The sequence below is a fragment of the Orycteropus afer genome, unplaced genomic scaffold (genome assembly GCF_000298275.1).
Source record: "Orycteropus afer afer isolate SDZICR_OR568_19922 unplaced genomic scaffold, OryAfe1.0 scaffold00107, whole genome shotgun sequence".
NCBI classification, from domain to species: Eukaryota; Metazoa; Chordata; class Mammalia; order Tubulidentata; family Orycteropodidae; genus Orycteropus; species Orycteropus afer.
Window position 1 is genome coordinate 7,763,255 of NW_006921694.1, and position 18,152 is coordinate 7,781,406.

The following is an 18,152-nucleotide window of genomic DNA, read 5'->3' on the forward strand; positions in this document are numbered from 1 at the left end:
GAGGGTCTTCAGCATAGTGCCTAAGGCACTTGACTGCTAACCAGAAGGCTGGTGGTTCAAACCCACCAACCCCTCCTCGGAAGGAAGATGGGGCGATCTACTTCCATAGTAATACTGCCTTGGAAACCCAAGGAGGGGTCGCTATGAGTCGGGTCTGACTCGACAGCACATAACAACAACAACAACCACTTCACCAAGCATGATATTCTTCTCCAGGGAATGGTCCCTTGTGACATCATGACCAAAGTAGGTGAGACAAAGCCTGGCCATTCTCACTTCCAAGATGCATTCAAGCTGCACTTCTTCCAGGACAGGTTTGTTAGTTCATCTGGCAGTCCATGATACTTTCAATATTCTTCACCAACACCAGAACTTAAAAGCATCAACTCTTCCTTGGTCTTCCTTATTCGGTGTACAGCTTTCACATGCATATGAGGCTATTCAAAATACCATGGCTTAAGTTAGGTTCATCTTAATCTTCAAAGAGACATCTTTGTTCTTCAGCACTTTAAAGAGGTCTTTTGTGGCATATTTGTCCAGTTGTAATATATCATCTGATTTCTTGATTGCTGTTTCCATGGGTGTTGATCATGGAAACAGGTAATATAAAATCTTTGACAACTTCAGTCTTTTCTCCATTTATCGTGAAGCTGCTTATTGGTCCAGTTGTGAGGATTTTTGTTTTCTTTGTTTCTCTATGTTGAGAAATCCATAGTGCAGACAGAGTGCTCTTATGTTACTGTTAGTAGCAGTAGTAACAATAGCAGTAGTAGTAGAAAGCACTGACAGTAGCTCTTGGGAAAAATGTTTTCTGCCATCAAAGCACTATGTCCCAAAAGAAACTAGACCTAGATTTTAGTCAAACTCAACTTTCTCTGGGCTTCATTACCTTTTATATAAAATTAAAACCTAGTTCAAAGTTGCACAACTCTGTGACTATACTAAAAAACACTGAATTGTATACTTTAAATGGGTGAATTATATAGTATGTCAACTACATATTAATAAAACTTATAAGAAAGAACCCACAGGCATAGCCCACTTAATGCTATTTTTTAAAAGATAGAGAAATTTAAAAAGAAAACAATCCTATTGACTTTTTGTTTCCAGCTGCCCATGGAGGATTCTAGTCTCTTGCCAAGTTTTCCCAGTGCATTCTAAGAGTACCAAGAAGCATGTACTCGGGAATAACCATAGTCATATTTCTGCCTCAGCATCTTTATTCAAGCCCACTGCCCACCTGCTACTTCAGGGAGAGACCTTATCAGGACGATAGAGACCTGTGATGGCAGTGTGAACACCACAGTTTCTGCAAGGATATTGCCTACCAATCTTCTGAAGCCTCCGTTGCTCTTTTTTTTTTTTTTTTTTAATTGTAATTTGGGTGAAGATTTACAGAGCAAATTCATTTTCTATACAGCAGTTCACATATACTTTGTCTCATGTCATTGACTACAGTTTACCACAGAAACCTCCATTGCTCTTTCAAAAAGTTGAGAAAGATGCACCTGCCCATCTCTGTGACACCTAGGCCCAGAGCCATCCTGCTTGGCCCAGAGCCATTCTGCACGGCCCAGAGTCTCAGTCTGTCACAAAAAGAGCTCCTTCAGCTTCTGCTTCCACACCTTTCACTATTTGTTGTTGTTAGATGCCATAGAGTTGTTTAACCACTTCACCACCGAGTATCTTTATCTTTCCCTATAAAGATTCAAAATCCACACAAGGGGCCAAGCATGGAATAGATATTGTACTACCCTATGGGAGCTCTGGTGGCTTAGTGCCTAAGGCATTTGACTGCTAACCAGAAGGCTGGCCGTTCAAAGCCACCAGCTACTCCTTGGAAGTGGGGTTGGGCAATCTACTTCCATAGTGATACTGCCTCAGAAACCCAAGAAGGGATCGCTATGAGTTGGATCCAACTTGATGGCAGTGAGTTTGATTTTTTTTTGGTTTTGGATCTGTCTCCCATCTCTGATCATCTTTCTTCCCATGAGCTCAAAACAAAACAAGCCTTTGTTTAGTCCAAAATAAACTTCCTTGGCATATTAACTAATGTAGACAGAATCCCACAGGTGTCACAAGACTGTTTGCTGAGCCAGACTCTGAGTCCCAGTGTGGGTCATCTGGGTGCCTGGGTCACTGACTTATCTTCACAATCAGCTAGTGGATAATTCTGGGCAAAAAAATATGATGCAAAAGAACTATTGATCCTTGGTTGAATTTTTCCTGCCACATAACTTATTCCACCTGAGCTATATCTAAGGGATTCCTATCTGGACACATGAGATTGTGATTATTGGAGGAATAAGTGAAATGTTTTTGTCACATTGATTTCTCTTAGGGCCTTTGATAACCTTCCATATCAGATATGTATGTTTATATGTATGAAATTTGTTTATTTCTATTTTAAAAATCAGATTAGAATGATTAGAATGTAGAATTACTGAGTAAGATCTAGGTGTAACCGTCAGCTGAAGAAATCCCATTATTCATGACACTTCTTTAATGTTATTTAATTGCCCTGAAAAATTAAAAAATATATATTTTCTTGATAGTTGATTTTTTTATTTGGAAATAAACAGTACATTTCTTAATTTAGAAACAAATAGTAAATCATTTTTAGCCAAAGTCAAGAGACTTTATTATAAAGAATTTTTGTGTACTTAAAGACATGTTCCCTTTTAAAAAATATTTTTAGTGGCAATATACACAACCCAACATATATGTATTCACAAATTCTACATGAATGCTTCAAGGACAGTGGTTATGGACTTTCACATTGCATCACCCATTCTCACTACCTCTACCCACATTGTTATATCAGCAGTGGGCAGCTGGGAGAAACAAGATAATGGAATTGCTTTTTTTAAAATTTCTTTTTCTTTTAAAAAATAGCCTTAAGTGGGTTATGCCTGTGGATTCTTTTTTTTGTAATCTTTTTATTAAGATACAGTTCACACGTCATATAATTCACCCATTTAAGGCTTTCTGTTGCTTAAAGTTCTCATTTCAGGAGCCCTGGTGATGTAATAGTTAAGTCCTCTGCTGCTAGCCAGGTCAGTGGTTCAAACCTACCAGCCTTTCCATAGGAGAAAGAGGTGGCAGTCTGCTTCTGTAAAAATTTGCAGCCTTGAAAACCCTATGGGGGCAGTTCTACTTTGTCATATAGGATTGGGGTCATTATGACTCAGAATCAACTCAACAGCCACAGGTTAAATTCTCATCTGTGCTTTAGATTAACTGTTGTCAATTTAAGCTCATACAGATAATTCTCTAGAAGTGCACACTACTCAAGGCACACTTTCTTTATTAATTTGTCTGAACTGTTGGGGACATGTTCCTTTTTAACATGCCAGGGCATAGGTAGCCATAGGTCCATGTAAGCTTGGAGGGAAGGAAAGCCTTGCTTGAGAAAGCATAGGAAAAGGAGGAAGGTCTGGCAGGTCCCAGAGGATGAGGTAAGTAGGAAGTTAAACCATCTACAAAGTCAGTGGAGGTGGGTGGGGCACAGAGTCAGAGGCCACTGTGCTGTGGGCGGCAGGTTGGCAAGTACCACTGACCAGTGAACCACTCAGAACATGTATCCCATCCCCAAGCAGGGGCCAGTCACTTTTGGCTCTATTTTTAACTGCTTGATCTCCACGAGTGAGTTTTTTGAAGGAAATTTTTCCAGTTAAAGAACTTGTATAATCACATTTGCTTATGGTTACTATAAGGTTTCCTTATAAATGCACAATTATTAAACTAATTATACTGACTGTTATATGTTGGGGGTACCCAGGGCCTGGAGTGTTCATCAGAGCCTGAAGGCAGTCAGGAGATTAGAAGCAAATCCTTCCTCTTTTGGGACTGGACCAGGGTACAGGCACTTCCCCATCTGAAGGGCAAGACATTTCTGCACGTACTTCCCAGCAAATACAGGTTATGATTGTGAGAGATAAAAACTGGTCGTATTTCAGTTAAACGTAGCTTTGACATTAGAGATTTATATACATTCTGAGCTGTCTGTCAGTGAAATATGACCATAAAAACATGTATTTAAACCTTGATCAGTTGGCTGTCGCGTTAGTTCTGACTTATGACAGACCAATTCAGGGGAGAACTGCGCTCCCTACGCTATTTGTCAGTGGCTGATTTTTTAGAAGTAGATCACCAAGTTTTTCTTCCAGGGTGCCTCTGTTGTTGTTATGTGCCGTCGAGTCGGACCTGACTCATAGCAACCTCTCCTTGGGTTTCCGAGGCAGTATCACTATGGAAGTAATTTCCCCATCTTCCTTCTGAGGAGTGGTTGGTGGGTTTGAACTGCCAGCCTTCTGGTTAGCAGTCAAGTGCTGTAGGCACTATGCTACCAGAGCTCCTAGGGTGCCTCTAGGTGGACTCAAACAGCAAACCTTTCAGTTAGCAGCTGAGTGCAGTAACTGCACCACCCAGAGGCTCCATATCTAAACATCCATGACAGTACATCCCTGTGCACCTACGTGAGTCCTAGGCTAAATCTTTCTGTGATGAACCATTCCTGGCTCACAAAGTCTCTTAACGGCTTACCTTTGATGGATACGTTTAATTGCCATAGATAGTCTGTTGCCCTGCTTGTGTATAAAAACCTCTGTTCAAGATTTTTATATTTCTAAAATACCACCTCCACCAAGTTGCCTAACTAGCTTTCTTCCAAATCTATACAGATTCAGAATCAATACAGTGTAAAGATGATTTTTTTTTTTCTTTGTGATTTGGGTAAAAAATTACAAGGCAAATTCACTTTCCATGCAGCAGTTCATACACACTTTGTCTCATGACATTAACTACAATTTACCACAATACAACAGCTCCCCTCCCACTTCCTCCCAACAGTCACCGCTTCTCTGTATCCATCCCTCCATGCACTCCTGCCCCCTGAGCTGTCTCCCTGTGCATAAACAGCCCTTCTTTCTCCCATGATTGTTCTCTCCAAGGAATGTATCTGCCTCAGGTAAATGTTCACCTCACATGCCTGTCTACTGTTTGGCTGGAAGCCACAGGTGTGAGTTCAATTCCAGACCTGAAGGGCAGCTAGGGGCCATAGTCTCAGTGGTTCCACCTAAAGATGACTTTTTGTAGACATAAAACAGGCCACAAAATGAAAAGAAACAGTGATTGACTTCTTGGATCGTCTCCTTATTTGGCTCAGCTTATGGAAAGGTCATTGCTGAATCTCACAGAGTCCAAAGTCACATCAACAAGGCTCTTAGGAAGAGAGAAAACCAGACTTTATCTTGGAACATTAGGCTGAGATCACTGAGAGGAGGAACATTTGATAGGAGGCAACTTCTTGCTTCCTTAGAAGTAAGAACGGCCATATCTTCATCTCTTGTACTTTGGTCATGTTGTCAGGAGGGACCAGTCCCTAGGGAAGGATATGGTGCTTGGTAAAGTAGAGGGTCAGGAAAACAGGGGAAGATCCCAAATGAGATGATTGGCACAGTGGCTACAACAGTGGGCTCAAGTTTATCAACAGTTGTGAGGTTGGTACAGGACCAGGCAGTGTTTAATTTTGTTGTACATAGGGATCACTGAGTCAAAATTAACTCAATGGCACTTAACAGCAATAACTTTTTGACCATTTCTTTCCAAGAGAAGGATATTTTCAAGACTTGTTTGAAAAATATAATAATAATAATCTCCACTGGTACACATAGTTTTAGGGTCATTGATCTCTCCCCAGCAGCCTTGACTAGAGTGGAAAGAATGACGTACACTTCGGGAAAGAGTCATTGTTACCTTCTGTGTATAGCTCTTAAACATGATTTCATAGTCTTTGGAGAAAAATTTGTATTGACTTATTTTTTCCTTGCCTTAATATGCCCTTTACCATATGTTGTTGTTGTTGTTGTTTGCCGTCGAGTCGGCCCCGACTCATAGCGACCCCTCCTTGGGTTTCCGAGGCAGTATCACTACGGAGTAGGATTGCCCAACCTTCGTTCCGAGGAGTGGCTATAAGCAATACTTTTTTGAATTCACACATGCAATGGCAAATTGCTGACAAGAATCAAGAAAGAGCCTGCTCCCTGGTAACCAGCTATGAGCTTTTTTGAAATGAAAAATGTTGCCTTCTAGTTGAGTCCAACCCATGATGACCCCGTGTGTCAGAGTAGAAGTGTGCTCCATAGGACGAAAACTGGCTGATTTTTTGGAAGTAGATCACCAGATCTTTCTTTTGAGATGTCTCTGGGTGAACTCAAGCCACCAACTCTTCTGTTAGTAGCCGAGCATATTAACCGTTTCCCCCACCCAGGGTCCCCTTCAGGAAAGGTTATGAGTTTTTTAACTTCCCGGGGCTTTAGTTTCCTCATCTGTAAGATGGAGATAATGATGCCCACTTGAAAGAGTTTTTTAAGGTATAGGAAAGAATAGATGTCAAGTCCTCAGCACATCCCCGACACATAGTGGGCATCTCAATAACACATCTCTGTTGATTTTGTATTTTCAGAGGTGGTGGTGGTGGTGGTGATTTTAATCACTTCAGAGCACAGTTCTTTTAAAATTAGCTTCCTCTGGCAGTCAGAGGACTGCTTTAGGACTGTTTAAATATTTTAATACTTTACTATGTGATTGTGCCTTCATTTTGGAAATTTTAAAATGCTTGGCCCAGATGGTACATTACATAATTGGATACCTACTCAGTCTAATTGTTCTGGAGTCTGAACTTTCCGCTGGACGCAAAGTATTGCTCCCACTCTGAAACCAGTATCCACTTATGTATCTTTACTTACGTGATTATTCATTTATCATTTATCCAAAATAATATCTTAAGTGCTAAAATAACACCATGTGTGGGATTACGGGACCAAATGTGTCTCAGGAAAGTTCATGTAGGAAGAAAAATAGTTTTATCTGCTGGCATCTCCCTCACATTGTTCAAACTTTGCCACCTAGGAACTCCCCTGCCCTTCTGGTCTGCATGGGTGGAAAGGGTGGCTCCCAGCAAGTTGCTCTGCCTCTTCCGCCTTCCATGCCAGCAGCAGATGCCCAGGATAGGAGCTAGAGGAGAGTGGGTGGGGTTACTCAGGCCTGTGAAGGAAGCCAACAGAGCCCCTGATTTTGTTTCTAAGGGAAGCCTAGTGTCACTGATATTATTACAAGATGCCCAAATTCACATCACAGATCCTCTCAGTAACACAGAGCACACTCAGCTTACCTTCAGGTTCACTTTAACAGTGATTGTTTTATTTACAATCTTACTTGTAACAAGTGGCATCCCGGTTTACCACAGAATGTGGATTTCTCTGTAGTCTTGTGTCCTTGAATTACAAAGTCCTCAATAAAGCTCTAACAGTGGTTCTGAAACTTTACCATTGAGTCAATTCTAACTGACAGCGACCCCAAAGAATTGTGTTCCATGGGGCTTTCAATGGCTGATTTTTTGGAAGGGGATCACCAGGCCTTTCATCCATGCTCCTCTGGTGGAGGTGGATGGTTAGCGCGCTCAGCTGCTAGCTGAAAGGTTGGCTACTCTAGTCTACCCAGAGGTGCCTGGGAAGAAAAGCCTGGCAATCTACTCCCCAACATCAGCCACTGAGAAGCCTATGGAGCCCAGTTCTGCTCTGACACACATGGGATCACTGTGAGTTGCAACTGACTCCATGGAAACTGGTTTTTAAGTAGCAAGTTGGCTCCTTGTTATAAATCAGCTCTTCATTATGCTCATGTGCTGTTTACATGTACGTTTTCAGCTTTGTTGATCACCTGGGAGAATCATAACCTATCTCCACAGCCTCCAGCTCAGCATCCCTTTGTGTGCACTGTTCACAGCCTCACGGACCTGGGCCTTCAAGACCCCAGGGAAAACCAAACTGCATTTTTTTGGTGTGAGTGTGTATGTGTGTGTATCCTTTCTCACCTTTCTTTTAAAATTGACTTTATTTGTTTGAATAGGTTTAGGTTCATAGAGAAATTGTGCTGAAAGTACAGAAAGTCCCCATATTCCCTTCTCCCCACTACACACTCTTTCTCTTGTTATTAAGATCTATCATTCCAAACTGCATTTTGTAGTTCATTCCTAGCTTAAGCAGCTTGTCACTTTTATTTTTCATGGAGGATATTTTGATTTTGACTTTTTTTTTTTTTTTTTAGGGCCCTTTCACAAGAAGATCAAGATGACATTCACCTGAAATTAGAGGATATCATTCAAATGGTGAGTTCACCTGTAGTTATATCCAGCACAATTATGTATAAACTGTCTCTCAAAGGAAAATAATATGTTTATGATTGGGCAATCTACTTCCATGGAGATACCGCCTCAGAAACCCAAGGAAGGGTCGTTGTGAGTTGAATCAACTCGACAGCAGTGAGTTTGGTTTTTTGGGTTTAACTGATAACTGAATATTTGACTATATGCTCGATCACTGAAACTCTGTGAGATAATCCACATTTGTTTGGGGTTTAGCAGTGAGTCTTTGATCTAAATATTGGCTTTCCTATATTTTTAGCTGTTAGGATGCCCTTTTATAGATAGAATCCAGTCATGGATTTTATGCTTCTGCAAATGCAGCTGTCTGCCTCGCTACTTGGCCAGTGCAATGGCAGGTGCATTGCTTGTAGGTTGTGCTTCATCTCTCTTCCTCTTCTCTTGCAGACTGACTGTCTGAAGGCCAAGTGCTTTGAGACCTTGTCAGCCATGGAGCTAGCTGAGCAGATCACCCTCCTGGACCACATCGTGTTCAGAAGCATCCCCTATGAGTGAGTGTTGCCCCTCCCTGTATCAGGGCTCCCGCAGGACTAACAGGCTTAGAAGTTGACATTATTCCTAAGGCGGATGTGTGTATGTAAGGAAGTGAGTCTTAATATGTTTGGTCCCCCTTGAATGTCTTTTGGATCCAATCGATGTTGGAAATCTTAATTTTGGGACTGTCAGAACTGTCACTCATTTGTTTCTATATATATTGCAGTTGCCACAGAATGTGGATTTCTCTGTATTCTCGTGTCCTTGAATCAGAAAAGCCTCAGTAAAGCTCTAACAGTAGTTCTATAACTATACTAGTAACCATTTGCCATTGACTCACAGTGACCCCAAAGAACTGTGCTCCATGGGGCTTTCAATGGGTGATTTTTTAGATGTGGACCACCAGGCCTTTCCTCCAAGGCTTCTCTGGGTGGACTTGAACCCCCAAGCTTTTGGTTAGCAGCCACACATAGTGACTCTTTGTACCACCCAGGGAACCATTTGGAAGAATGTTAAAAATGCAGATTCCTGTACACACACATACCCAGCCCCTCAGAGATTCTGATTTCAGTAGGTTTAGATGAGGCCCAGAAAACTGTATTCTCAGTGAGCATCCCAGATAAGTCTGGGTGCCGAGACTCTACTATGAGAAGCACTGATCTAGGGTAAATACTGTAAATTCTGCTGCAGTCCTTCACCTACTTCAATGAATCAGCACATATTGTTAAGCTTTGTGACCATGGACTCGTCACACAGCCCTTTAATTTCCCCCTGTGAAGAGTAGAGAGTGGCTATCTATGCCCCTTTCTAGTTGTCATATTGTATAGCTCCAGAAACTAGACATTTGAACAAATGGCAACTGTTGACACACATCATCTATGAACTAATAGCCAAAGTGAAGGTAAGGGAGGGGCTAGGCAAGAGAAATGAATATGATCAGTGTTGTATGAAGAGAGGAGATCAGTAATGATAGAGTGGATGACTTGGTGGGCAGAGGCTCAGCTATGTTAGAGAGGCACAGGGGTAGGACCAGAGGTGCTCCTGCTGACTATTCTTACTTGTATTTCATCGTCTTTCCCTCCCCTTCTTGTAGCACCCGTAGACCTATCTATGAATATTAAAAAATGAAACAAAAGAGGAACATGGCCCCATTGGGCACAAAAATGAACCCTGTGACTGTTTGAAGACTCCAGTTAGGCACCACAGTGCTTCATCCAGCCGTCTTCTGCCACTGCCTCCCCCAACCCCAACTCCTTGCTACCCTCCAGGGCACAGGATGAGGGAGGTGAAGAGAGTGACCTCTGTGGAGGTAGAGGGTAGAGGAGGAGAAGGAGCAAAGCCAGAATCTTCCTGTTTCTTTGGCATAGTCTTTTCCTGGGACCCTCCCCACCTCTCCTCCCTGCCCCTTCTTCTGTACTTGTGTGAACCCCTGCTATTTATTTTTCATCTGTGGTACTGGCATACTTTTATGCCCAGTAGCTCTGCAGAATGGGAGCAGTATCAACAACGCAAGGGACAAGGCATGCACAGGACTCAATCAACATTTCTGTATTAATGTATCAGAGTAATATAATTTCTTTTTTAATGTACATACAAAATAATTCCTGCATGCTTCTTCTTAATTGTCCATTGCTTGTTGAATAAGCATTTATTCCACCTTTACCATATACTGACACTGTTCTGGACTCTGGGGGGAACAAAACAAAGTCCCTACTTTTAGCATCTACATTCTACCAGAGAATATGAGGGCAAAATAAAGGAAAAAAAAAATGCTGTTCTTGATTAACATGTTTAACAGTAATGGATTTTTTGGACCCTCTGCTAAGCCTTAGTGTTTCTTAAAGCTAATTCATGGAAAATAGTTTTAATTTCTGAGTTAGTACCTAACCTCTTTATTCCTCTTGTGTTGGTCATGATTTTCCAACTCCAGAGAAACCTTTATTATGATCCTAATAGGGACAAAGTTCCAAAAAACTGTAAGAGAAAGCTGGTAACTGAAAATCTTTTTCTTTTTGGCATGAGTGATGACATGCTAGAATTGGGCTAAAACTTATTTGAGATGGTCAATAGCATCGGGTGGCAGGCGACATTCTGGACAATGTCAGATTTATTATGGCTAATATTCATAATAATGATTTAGAATCACAACCACATTTAAGGAAAAGTTAATTGGTTTTGTGTTTTGCTTTGAAATTTCAGAGAGTTTCTTGGGCAGGGGTGGATGAAGCTGGATAAAAACGAAAGAACGCCTTACATTATGAAAACCAGCCAACACTTTAATGATGTGAGTAACCATAAAAATAAAACCTTGGCCACACTACAGGAAGATGAACATCAGGGCTTTAAGATTCCTTCTCTAAAATAAAGCAACCGCACCACATATGTTTAAAGCGGAACTGATGGAATGTTAAAGACAACTTTAATCTCCTCTAAGAGGTCACAGTGATGTCATATTTTTCCAGTTAACTTCCAGACATAAGAGATGGTACCAAGTCTAATAAGTGCTCAATAATGTATAGATTGCTGTTATTATCTATTGTTAGTCATCATTACTTCATGGTTATAAATTGATTAGTTCTGACAGAATTAGAAGCATATGTGTCACCGGCCTCTGGTGATAGCTGGTGACAATAAGGTGGGGTTGGTACAACTCCCCATCATTACTCAACATTCAACCCAAATTATATTGTCACATTGGAAGGGGACTCTTCGTGCATAATTACATTGTTGTTGTAGCTCTGTGCAGTGATGACCAGCTATTGGTCTGTCTCCAAGCTCTGCTTTTGTCTAACAGTAAGACCAAGAATTGCTTTTATACCCACTAACTCTTAATTGGTTTTGTTCTGATGGTCATAGTCCTTTGGTGGAATTAGAAACAGATATGGGAGTATCTTCAGGCTTAGCTGTGCAAAGGGAAGGCTCCCTTTCCAGGCCCACTAAATGACAGTAAAAGGAACAATGGTACATTTATTGAAAAAAAAAAAAATTATCAGGAACCCAGTAGGTAAATTAGTAAGTCATCAAGAATCAAAATACAAAATCCAAGTAGCAGTGTAGATTCCTAAAACAGTGCTTTGTACAGGGTCCATGGCAGCACATAAACTCTGACTGAACGCACTATCATGTTATGGGCATCGATGCCACTGCCGCTTAGCGAATAGGGCACACAAACAAACTGTCTAGGCTACTCCTGAACAGCAGAGCCCCTAGTGTGGAAGATAAAACTCTGTTACCTGTGCTGTGTCTATACCTGGGATATAAAATGGACATTCAAATCAGAGGCTCAATCCCAACCTTCAGGTCCAAAGACCTCCACTTAGATGATCACTTGGCACTGTGCCCTCAACATGTTGCTCGTGGAACTTATTATCAGCATCCCTGATCTGCAAAGCCTGCCTCTTCAGCTTAGTCTCAGTTCTTAGTCTGGATTAATGACCTTAGCATACATTCACTCACCTAAGCAGAAAATCTTGAGGTCAATTTTGAGTCCTTCTTCTCCTTTAACCAAAAAGGTTAATTGGGCAGTCTACTTCCGTAGTGATACTGCCTCGGAAACCCAAGGAGGGGTTGCTATGAGTCGGGTACGGCACATAACAACAACAACTTCCGTAGTGATACTACCTCAGAAACTCAAGGAGGGGTTGCTATGAGTTGGATCTGACTCAGCAGTGAGTTTGTTTTTTTTTTCCCCTCCCTTACCCACGCCCCCCAGCACATCATTAAACCCTCAATATGCATATGTGATTAAAACGCTTCCTCCCCTATTTCCCCACTGCCACACCTTGGTTCGACCTTCCACCCTTTCTCTTTTGAAGCCCCTAACTCATCTTTCCCTATCATCTCACTGCCCTCCAATCTATTCTTCACTCAGTATCATGAAATGACTTATCAGAAAGGCCAATCTAATTATGTCACTATTTTTTTTTTCCACAAAAGTCTGTCAGTGGTTTCCCCTTACCTTAAGGATGCTGTCAAAACTGCTCAACCTGATTTACCTGTTTAACTCTCTCTCACCCCCATGATCCTCCAGCCACTGCCAGGTTTTTCATTTGGTCATGCCTTCCACCTCTGTTCTTTGCAAATGCTCTTCCTCTTGATGGGGGTTGGGGGGGAGCCAGTTGCCATCAGGTTGGTTCGGACTCATGACTACCCCATGTGTATCACTGTAGAACTGTGTTCCATAGGCTTTTCAGTAGATGATTTTTCAGAAGTAGGTTACGAGCCCATTCTTCTGAGGTCCCTCTGGATGAACTGAAACTGCCAACCTTTTGGTTAGTTGTGGAGCACATTAACAGTTTGCACCTTCGTATCCTTTAAGACTTAATGTAGGTGTTTCCTCTTCCAAGAAGCCCCACCCTGCTTTACTAAACCTATGCGTAGACAACTTGGAGAACATGGAGGCAGGGTGGGGAAGTAGTAGTAAATCTACTTCTGTAGTGATACTGCCTAGGAAACCCAAAGAGGGGTCGCTGTGAGTCGGGTCCGACTCCGTGACTCCACGGCACATAACAACAACAACAACAATGTAACATACACTTGTCTGACTAGACTTAGAGTGCCTTAAGGTCGAAAAACCAAACTCACTGCCATCAAGTCGATTTGGACTCATAACGACCCCTCCTTGAGTTTCCCAGACAGTATCATTACGGAAGTATATTGCTCCGCCTTCCTTCTGAGGAGTGGCTGGTGGGTTTGAACTGCCAGCCTTCTGCTTAGCCTTAAGATCAGGGACACTGATTTATTTGCTTTCTGCTCCCAAAACCTAAAAGAATGCCTGGCCCGTAGTAGATGATCAACACAAAATGTCTTTAATGAACATCCATACTGACAATTCTGAGGCAGTGTGAGATCTTCAGGATCATCAAAGAATGAGTGCACTCATCAGATTTAGTGTGTGCATACAAAAGTGACATTTTCCCTTTGTTAATTATTCTGTTCTGCCCTTTTCCTTCCCATATTGCAAGTACTGAGGTTCTTAAGACAATGCTTTATCTCTGGCGTTAAGTAATGGAATGATAGTCTCTAGCCCTGAAGCTGTAGGTCCTTTTAACTGCTGGTGGGAAGAGAAAAAAAAAAAAAAAGAGAGAAAATGTTCTCTCTTCCCCTGCAGCTAAGTGTTTGTGGTGTGACCGTTGGCCAGATCAGATTAGAATATGATGGAGTTGGGAGCCCTGTGTTTTTCCTCTGTGGGAGCCAAGGCTTCCCAGAGTGAGTTTGTCCACACTGCAGGGGGCCATGAAGCATATGGCGTGCAGGCCACAATCTTCAAAGATTGCTTCTCCTCAGGGTTCAGGTTATTCTATTCCATTAACTCCATAATTATCAACAATAGCTCTTTCATCAAAACTATCGGTTAACAAAAGCATGTCTTCCAAGCAGTTCATGTCTTCATCTCTAAGGATAAACAGGTGCTCGTCAGTTTGTAGTTATTATCATCACAGACTTTAGTCTCTTCAAAAAACTGATATATAAATATGGAATATGACCTCCACATCACCAAACATCCTGTTTTCCTGTAGATAATTCAGGTGTTTTGCCTGAATGCATTGTTTGGCTCTAAACCTGCCTCTTTGGCTTTCTGATTGTCTCAGATGAGTAACCTGGTGGCCTCCCAAATAATGAATTACACTGATGTCAGCTCCCGTGCCAACGCGATTGAGAAGTGGGTGGCAGTGGCTGACATTTGCCGGTGCCTGCACAACTACAATGGCGTGCTGGAGATCACCTCAGCCTTAAACAGAAGTGCCATCTACAGGCTGAAGAAAACCTGGGCCAAGGTGTCCAAGCAGGTGAGTGTCAGCATGTGACACATCCCGCTGCCAAGAGGAGGAGAGACTGGGAGAGGCTGGGAGGCGAGAGCCAAGATAAATGTTACTAATTAAGAAATCATTAACTGAAATGAGCAGCTCAGTTGCCAAAGAAAGGTGCCAACATGGGTAATTACTGTGTTCTTACCACATAATTGATTCCACTCATGTGCATTTCTAAATAGTTAAATTTAGAAAATAAAATACAAACCAAAACAATCATTAACACATTTTGGGGGATAACCACAAACATTGTGTTTGTCAGTCAGGAATTGTTTTCTGAATTATTTAGGTAGGGCAGATTAATTCCATATTTGGCATTCTTCCTCCCCTAAAGTAAAAATACGGTTGCCTTAGGGCCAAAACCAAGGACTTAAAAAGGCCTTACCTTTTTCTTTGTCATTCAAGTAGTAGATTTAAAGTTCTGTTGAAATGATATGAGTATGCAAGACTCAGCTTTCTCATTACTATCTTTTGGATCTGATCATTTCTAGATTGAAACTAAATCACTCAAGGTGAGCTTGGTGGGTATTAGGGAGAGTTTCCCCTGGATTCTGGGAGGATGTTTGCACCCCACTGGGCTGTTGCAGTCTATTGCTGAGTGATCATTAGATGTAGGCCACTGTGAATCATTTGTGCCTGATGTACACATAGGTCCCTGGATGGTGCAAATGGTCACTCACCCACTAACCTGTTGCTGTTAGGTGCTATCAAGTCAGCTCCAACTCATAGTCACCCTACGTACAACAGAATAAAACACTGCCTGGTCATGCACCATCCTCACAATCCTTGCTATCCTTGAGCCCATCATTGCAGCCACTGTGTCAGTCCATCTCGTTGAGGGTCTTCCCCTTTTTCACTGACCCTGTCCTTTACCAAGCATGATATCCTTCTCCAAGGACTGGTCCCTTCGGACAACACCAAAATAGGTGAGATGAAGTCTGGCCATTCTCGCTTCTAACATACTAACCTGTTTTGGTTACTACCTAATGCCTCTCTAAAAGAAAATACCACAAATGGGTGGCTTTAACAAACAGGGATTTATTATCTTACAATTTAGGAGTCTGGAAGTCTGAGTTCAAAGTGCCAATTTTAGGGGCTGGGTGAAAGCCCTCGACCTTGGGCTTCAGCTCTGCCTCTTGCTCCCAACCCACTGAAGCTGGAGCCTTTTCTTAACTCAGGCAGCTGCTAGCTGCTGAGGCTGACAAACCCAAAGGCAACAAATAAAATGACACAGTCTCAAAATTGTCAAACCACATATAGCAGGCCACTGATTCAAGTCCCAAGATCAGCAGACAATAGGATAGGCTGCTGAATGATGACTCAGCTACATGTAGGTTTCAGGCGTGCCAAAACCTTCTGAGACCCTTCTAAATACTTCTTCTGCTATACCAGAAGCAGACCACATCCCTAAGACAGCTGCTCGGCTAGATTCTACCATGGAGTTGATTACCAATCTCACCATGAGGAACAACGACATCTAGCTGCCCAGCCAAGTTGACACAGAACCTTAACTACCACATAACATAAAGGTTGGTAATTCAAACCCATCCAGTGGTACCATGGAAGAAAGGCCTGGTGATCCACTTCTGCAAAGATTACAGCCAAGAAAACATTATGGAACAGTTCTGCTCTGTAACACATGAGGTTGGAACTGACTTGAGGCAATAAATTTGTGGAGGTTTTTTTTTCCTTTGTTTGGTGTACAAATGCTGTGCCTACTCTGCCCAGGAATGGTACATGGTGATCCAACCAGGGAGCATGACTGACCTCACCTCCCCCTCAGTGAACACCTGCTATGCTGGTCTGAGACTGGAGTATGTCTTACCTCCAGGCCTTGCCCACCTAGCAGCCTCTACTATGGGATACCCCGCCCCTTGGTGGTACTTTGTGGGCATGCTGAATCTTCATTATTAGACAACTACCTTGGCCTCTCACAGGGCCTTAGGAAACTTTCCAGACTCCTCCATGTCCCATTGGTGCCAGAGAGTGGGAGGATCTTCTTCAGGCCCTCTCTCCTAACCCCCCATGCATACCACTATGTCTACCTTACTGTGACCAGCCAAAGTTGGTGAGAGGCATCAGCATGGGTGCCCATCTCTGTGGTTCTGTTATTGGACCAAATGCGGGTCCCTTCCTGGTGTGCAGTCAGGCCAAAACAGTTTACACACTGAGATTGAGAGGAGAGAAAATTATTTATTGCAAAGCCACAATATAAGGAGTAGGGGTAGTTTAGCACCCAGATCTAACTCCCTGAGATGCCATTGAAACACAGCCTTTGTAGGTTTCAGGAGAGGGGGTTGTACATATTCACAAAAGGTTGAGGAATTTGGGGCGTGAATGTGAAATGGATGAGTCACACTAGCTTCCTGTTATCAGCTGATAGGGGCTTGGGCAGAGGGGAGATTAACTTTTGTTCCTTTTTTGTCCTATTGTGCATGTCCCTGGGCCAGAGTTAATTTACAAGTTGTTTCTAAGATACTTTTAGCAGTCTGTCATCTGCAGGAAGGAATGTTTTCCATTCATTTCTTTAAGGAACTGAATACTCATCTGTCCAGGGTGGGAAAATTGTTGTTGTTGTTGTTGTTATGTGCCGTCAAGTCGGCCCCGACTCAAAGGGTGGGAAAATAGTTGGGGGTAATTTAGTATACTGGGAAAATAGTTGGGGGTAATTCAGTCTACCTATCTATTCCCATCTGGGTGCCAGGGTAGGGGAAATAATTTTTACTTTACTCGGTTTCAATTCCCCCTTAGAATAGATACTGTTCCACATTTTTTGGGAACACTTTACTCGGTTTCAATCCCCCCTTAGAATAGATACTGTTCCACATTCTTGGGAACACTTTACTCGGTTTTCTAATTCCCCCTTAGAATGGTTACTGTTCCACAATTTTGGGAAACAGGGTAACAACTCATCCTAGCTGCTTCCTGCTTACTGGGGGCAAAGATGGTGGAACTCAATCCCTGGTCAGTAAGCTTCTGGTAGTTTGGACAGTTCATGTAATCTTCTGGCCATAGTCTGGAGGAGAAGAGACTACGAGTACCTGTAGAGTAGCTTGCAATTCTGGAGGCTTGAAGACAGGTAAGCACCTAGGGAGACACTGAATACAACAGCAAGTAAAGAGCATTATTGTTAATAAGAGGAGTATTGTAACAAATAAGGATTTCAACCACCCTAAATTGGGTAACCAAGAGATGAGCCAAGGAAAGTCTATCCCAAAGGTGGGGGTTAAATCCTGTCATATATACATACCCCTCTGTGTTAAGGAGAGTATGCATACACTCAATAATTATTAGCCCCAGGAGTGTGGTTTAATAGGATTTGTTGGAGTTTTATAAGAGTGTTAGACTACTTTCCTCCTTTAGAAGATGTTTGGGATAAGACAATCATGGAGTTGATTAGAATTACATTTATGTCTTAACCCAAAATAGGTTTCCTTTTAAATAAAATCTTAAGATCCTCGATGGGTTCACTACAGGTTGTTGTTGTTGTTAAGTGCCGTCGAGTCGTTTCCGACTCATAGCGACCCCATGCACAGCAGAACGAAACACTGCCCAATCCCGCACCAGCCCCACAATCCCTGCTATACTCGAGCCCATCATCGCAGCCACTGTATCAATCCATCTCGTTGAAGGCCTCCCCCTCT

General features: G+C 42.3%; 1 protein-coding gene across 1 annotated transcript in view; it reads left to right on the forward strand.

Annotated features, from left to right (window-relative positions):
• RASGRF2 (Ras protein specific guanine nucleotide releasing factor 2) overlaps positions 1-18,152 on the forward strand; it is a 493,174-nt gene that overhangs the window by 424,752 nt on the left and 50,270 nt on the right. The window contains exons 20-23 of the mRNA XM_007943466.2: positions 8,110-8,170; positions 8,612-8,715; positions 10,898-10,982; positions 14,290-14,487. Coding sequence (XP_007941657.1) covers positions 8,110-8,170; positions 8,612-8,715; positions 10,898-10,982; positions 14,290-14,487 — 448 coding nt within the window. The remainder of the gene's footprint in view (positions 1-8,109; positions 8,171-8,611; positions 8,716-10,897; positions 10,983-14,289; positions 14,488-18,152) is intronic.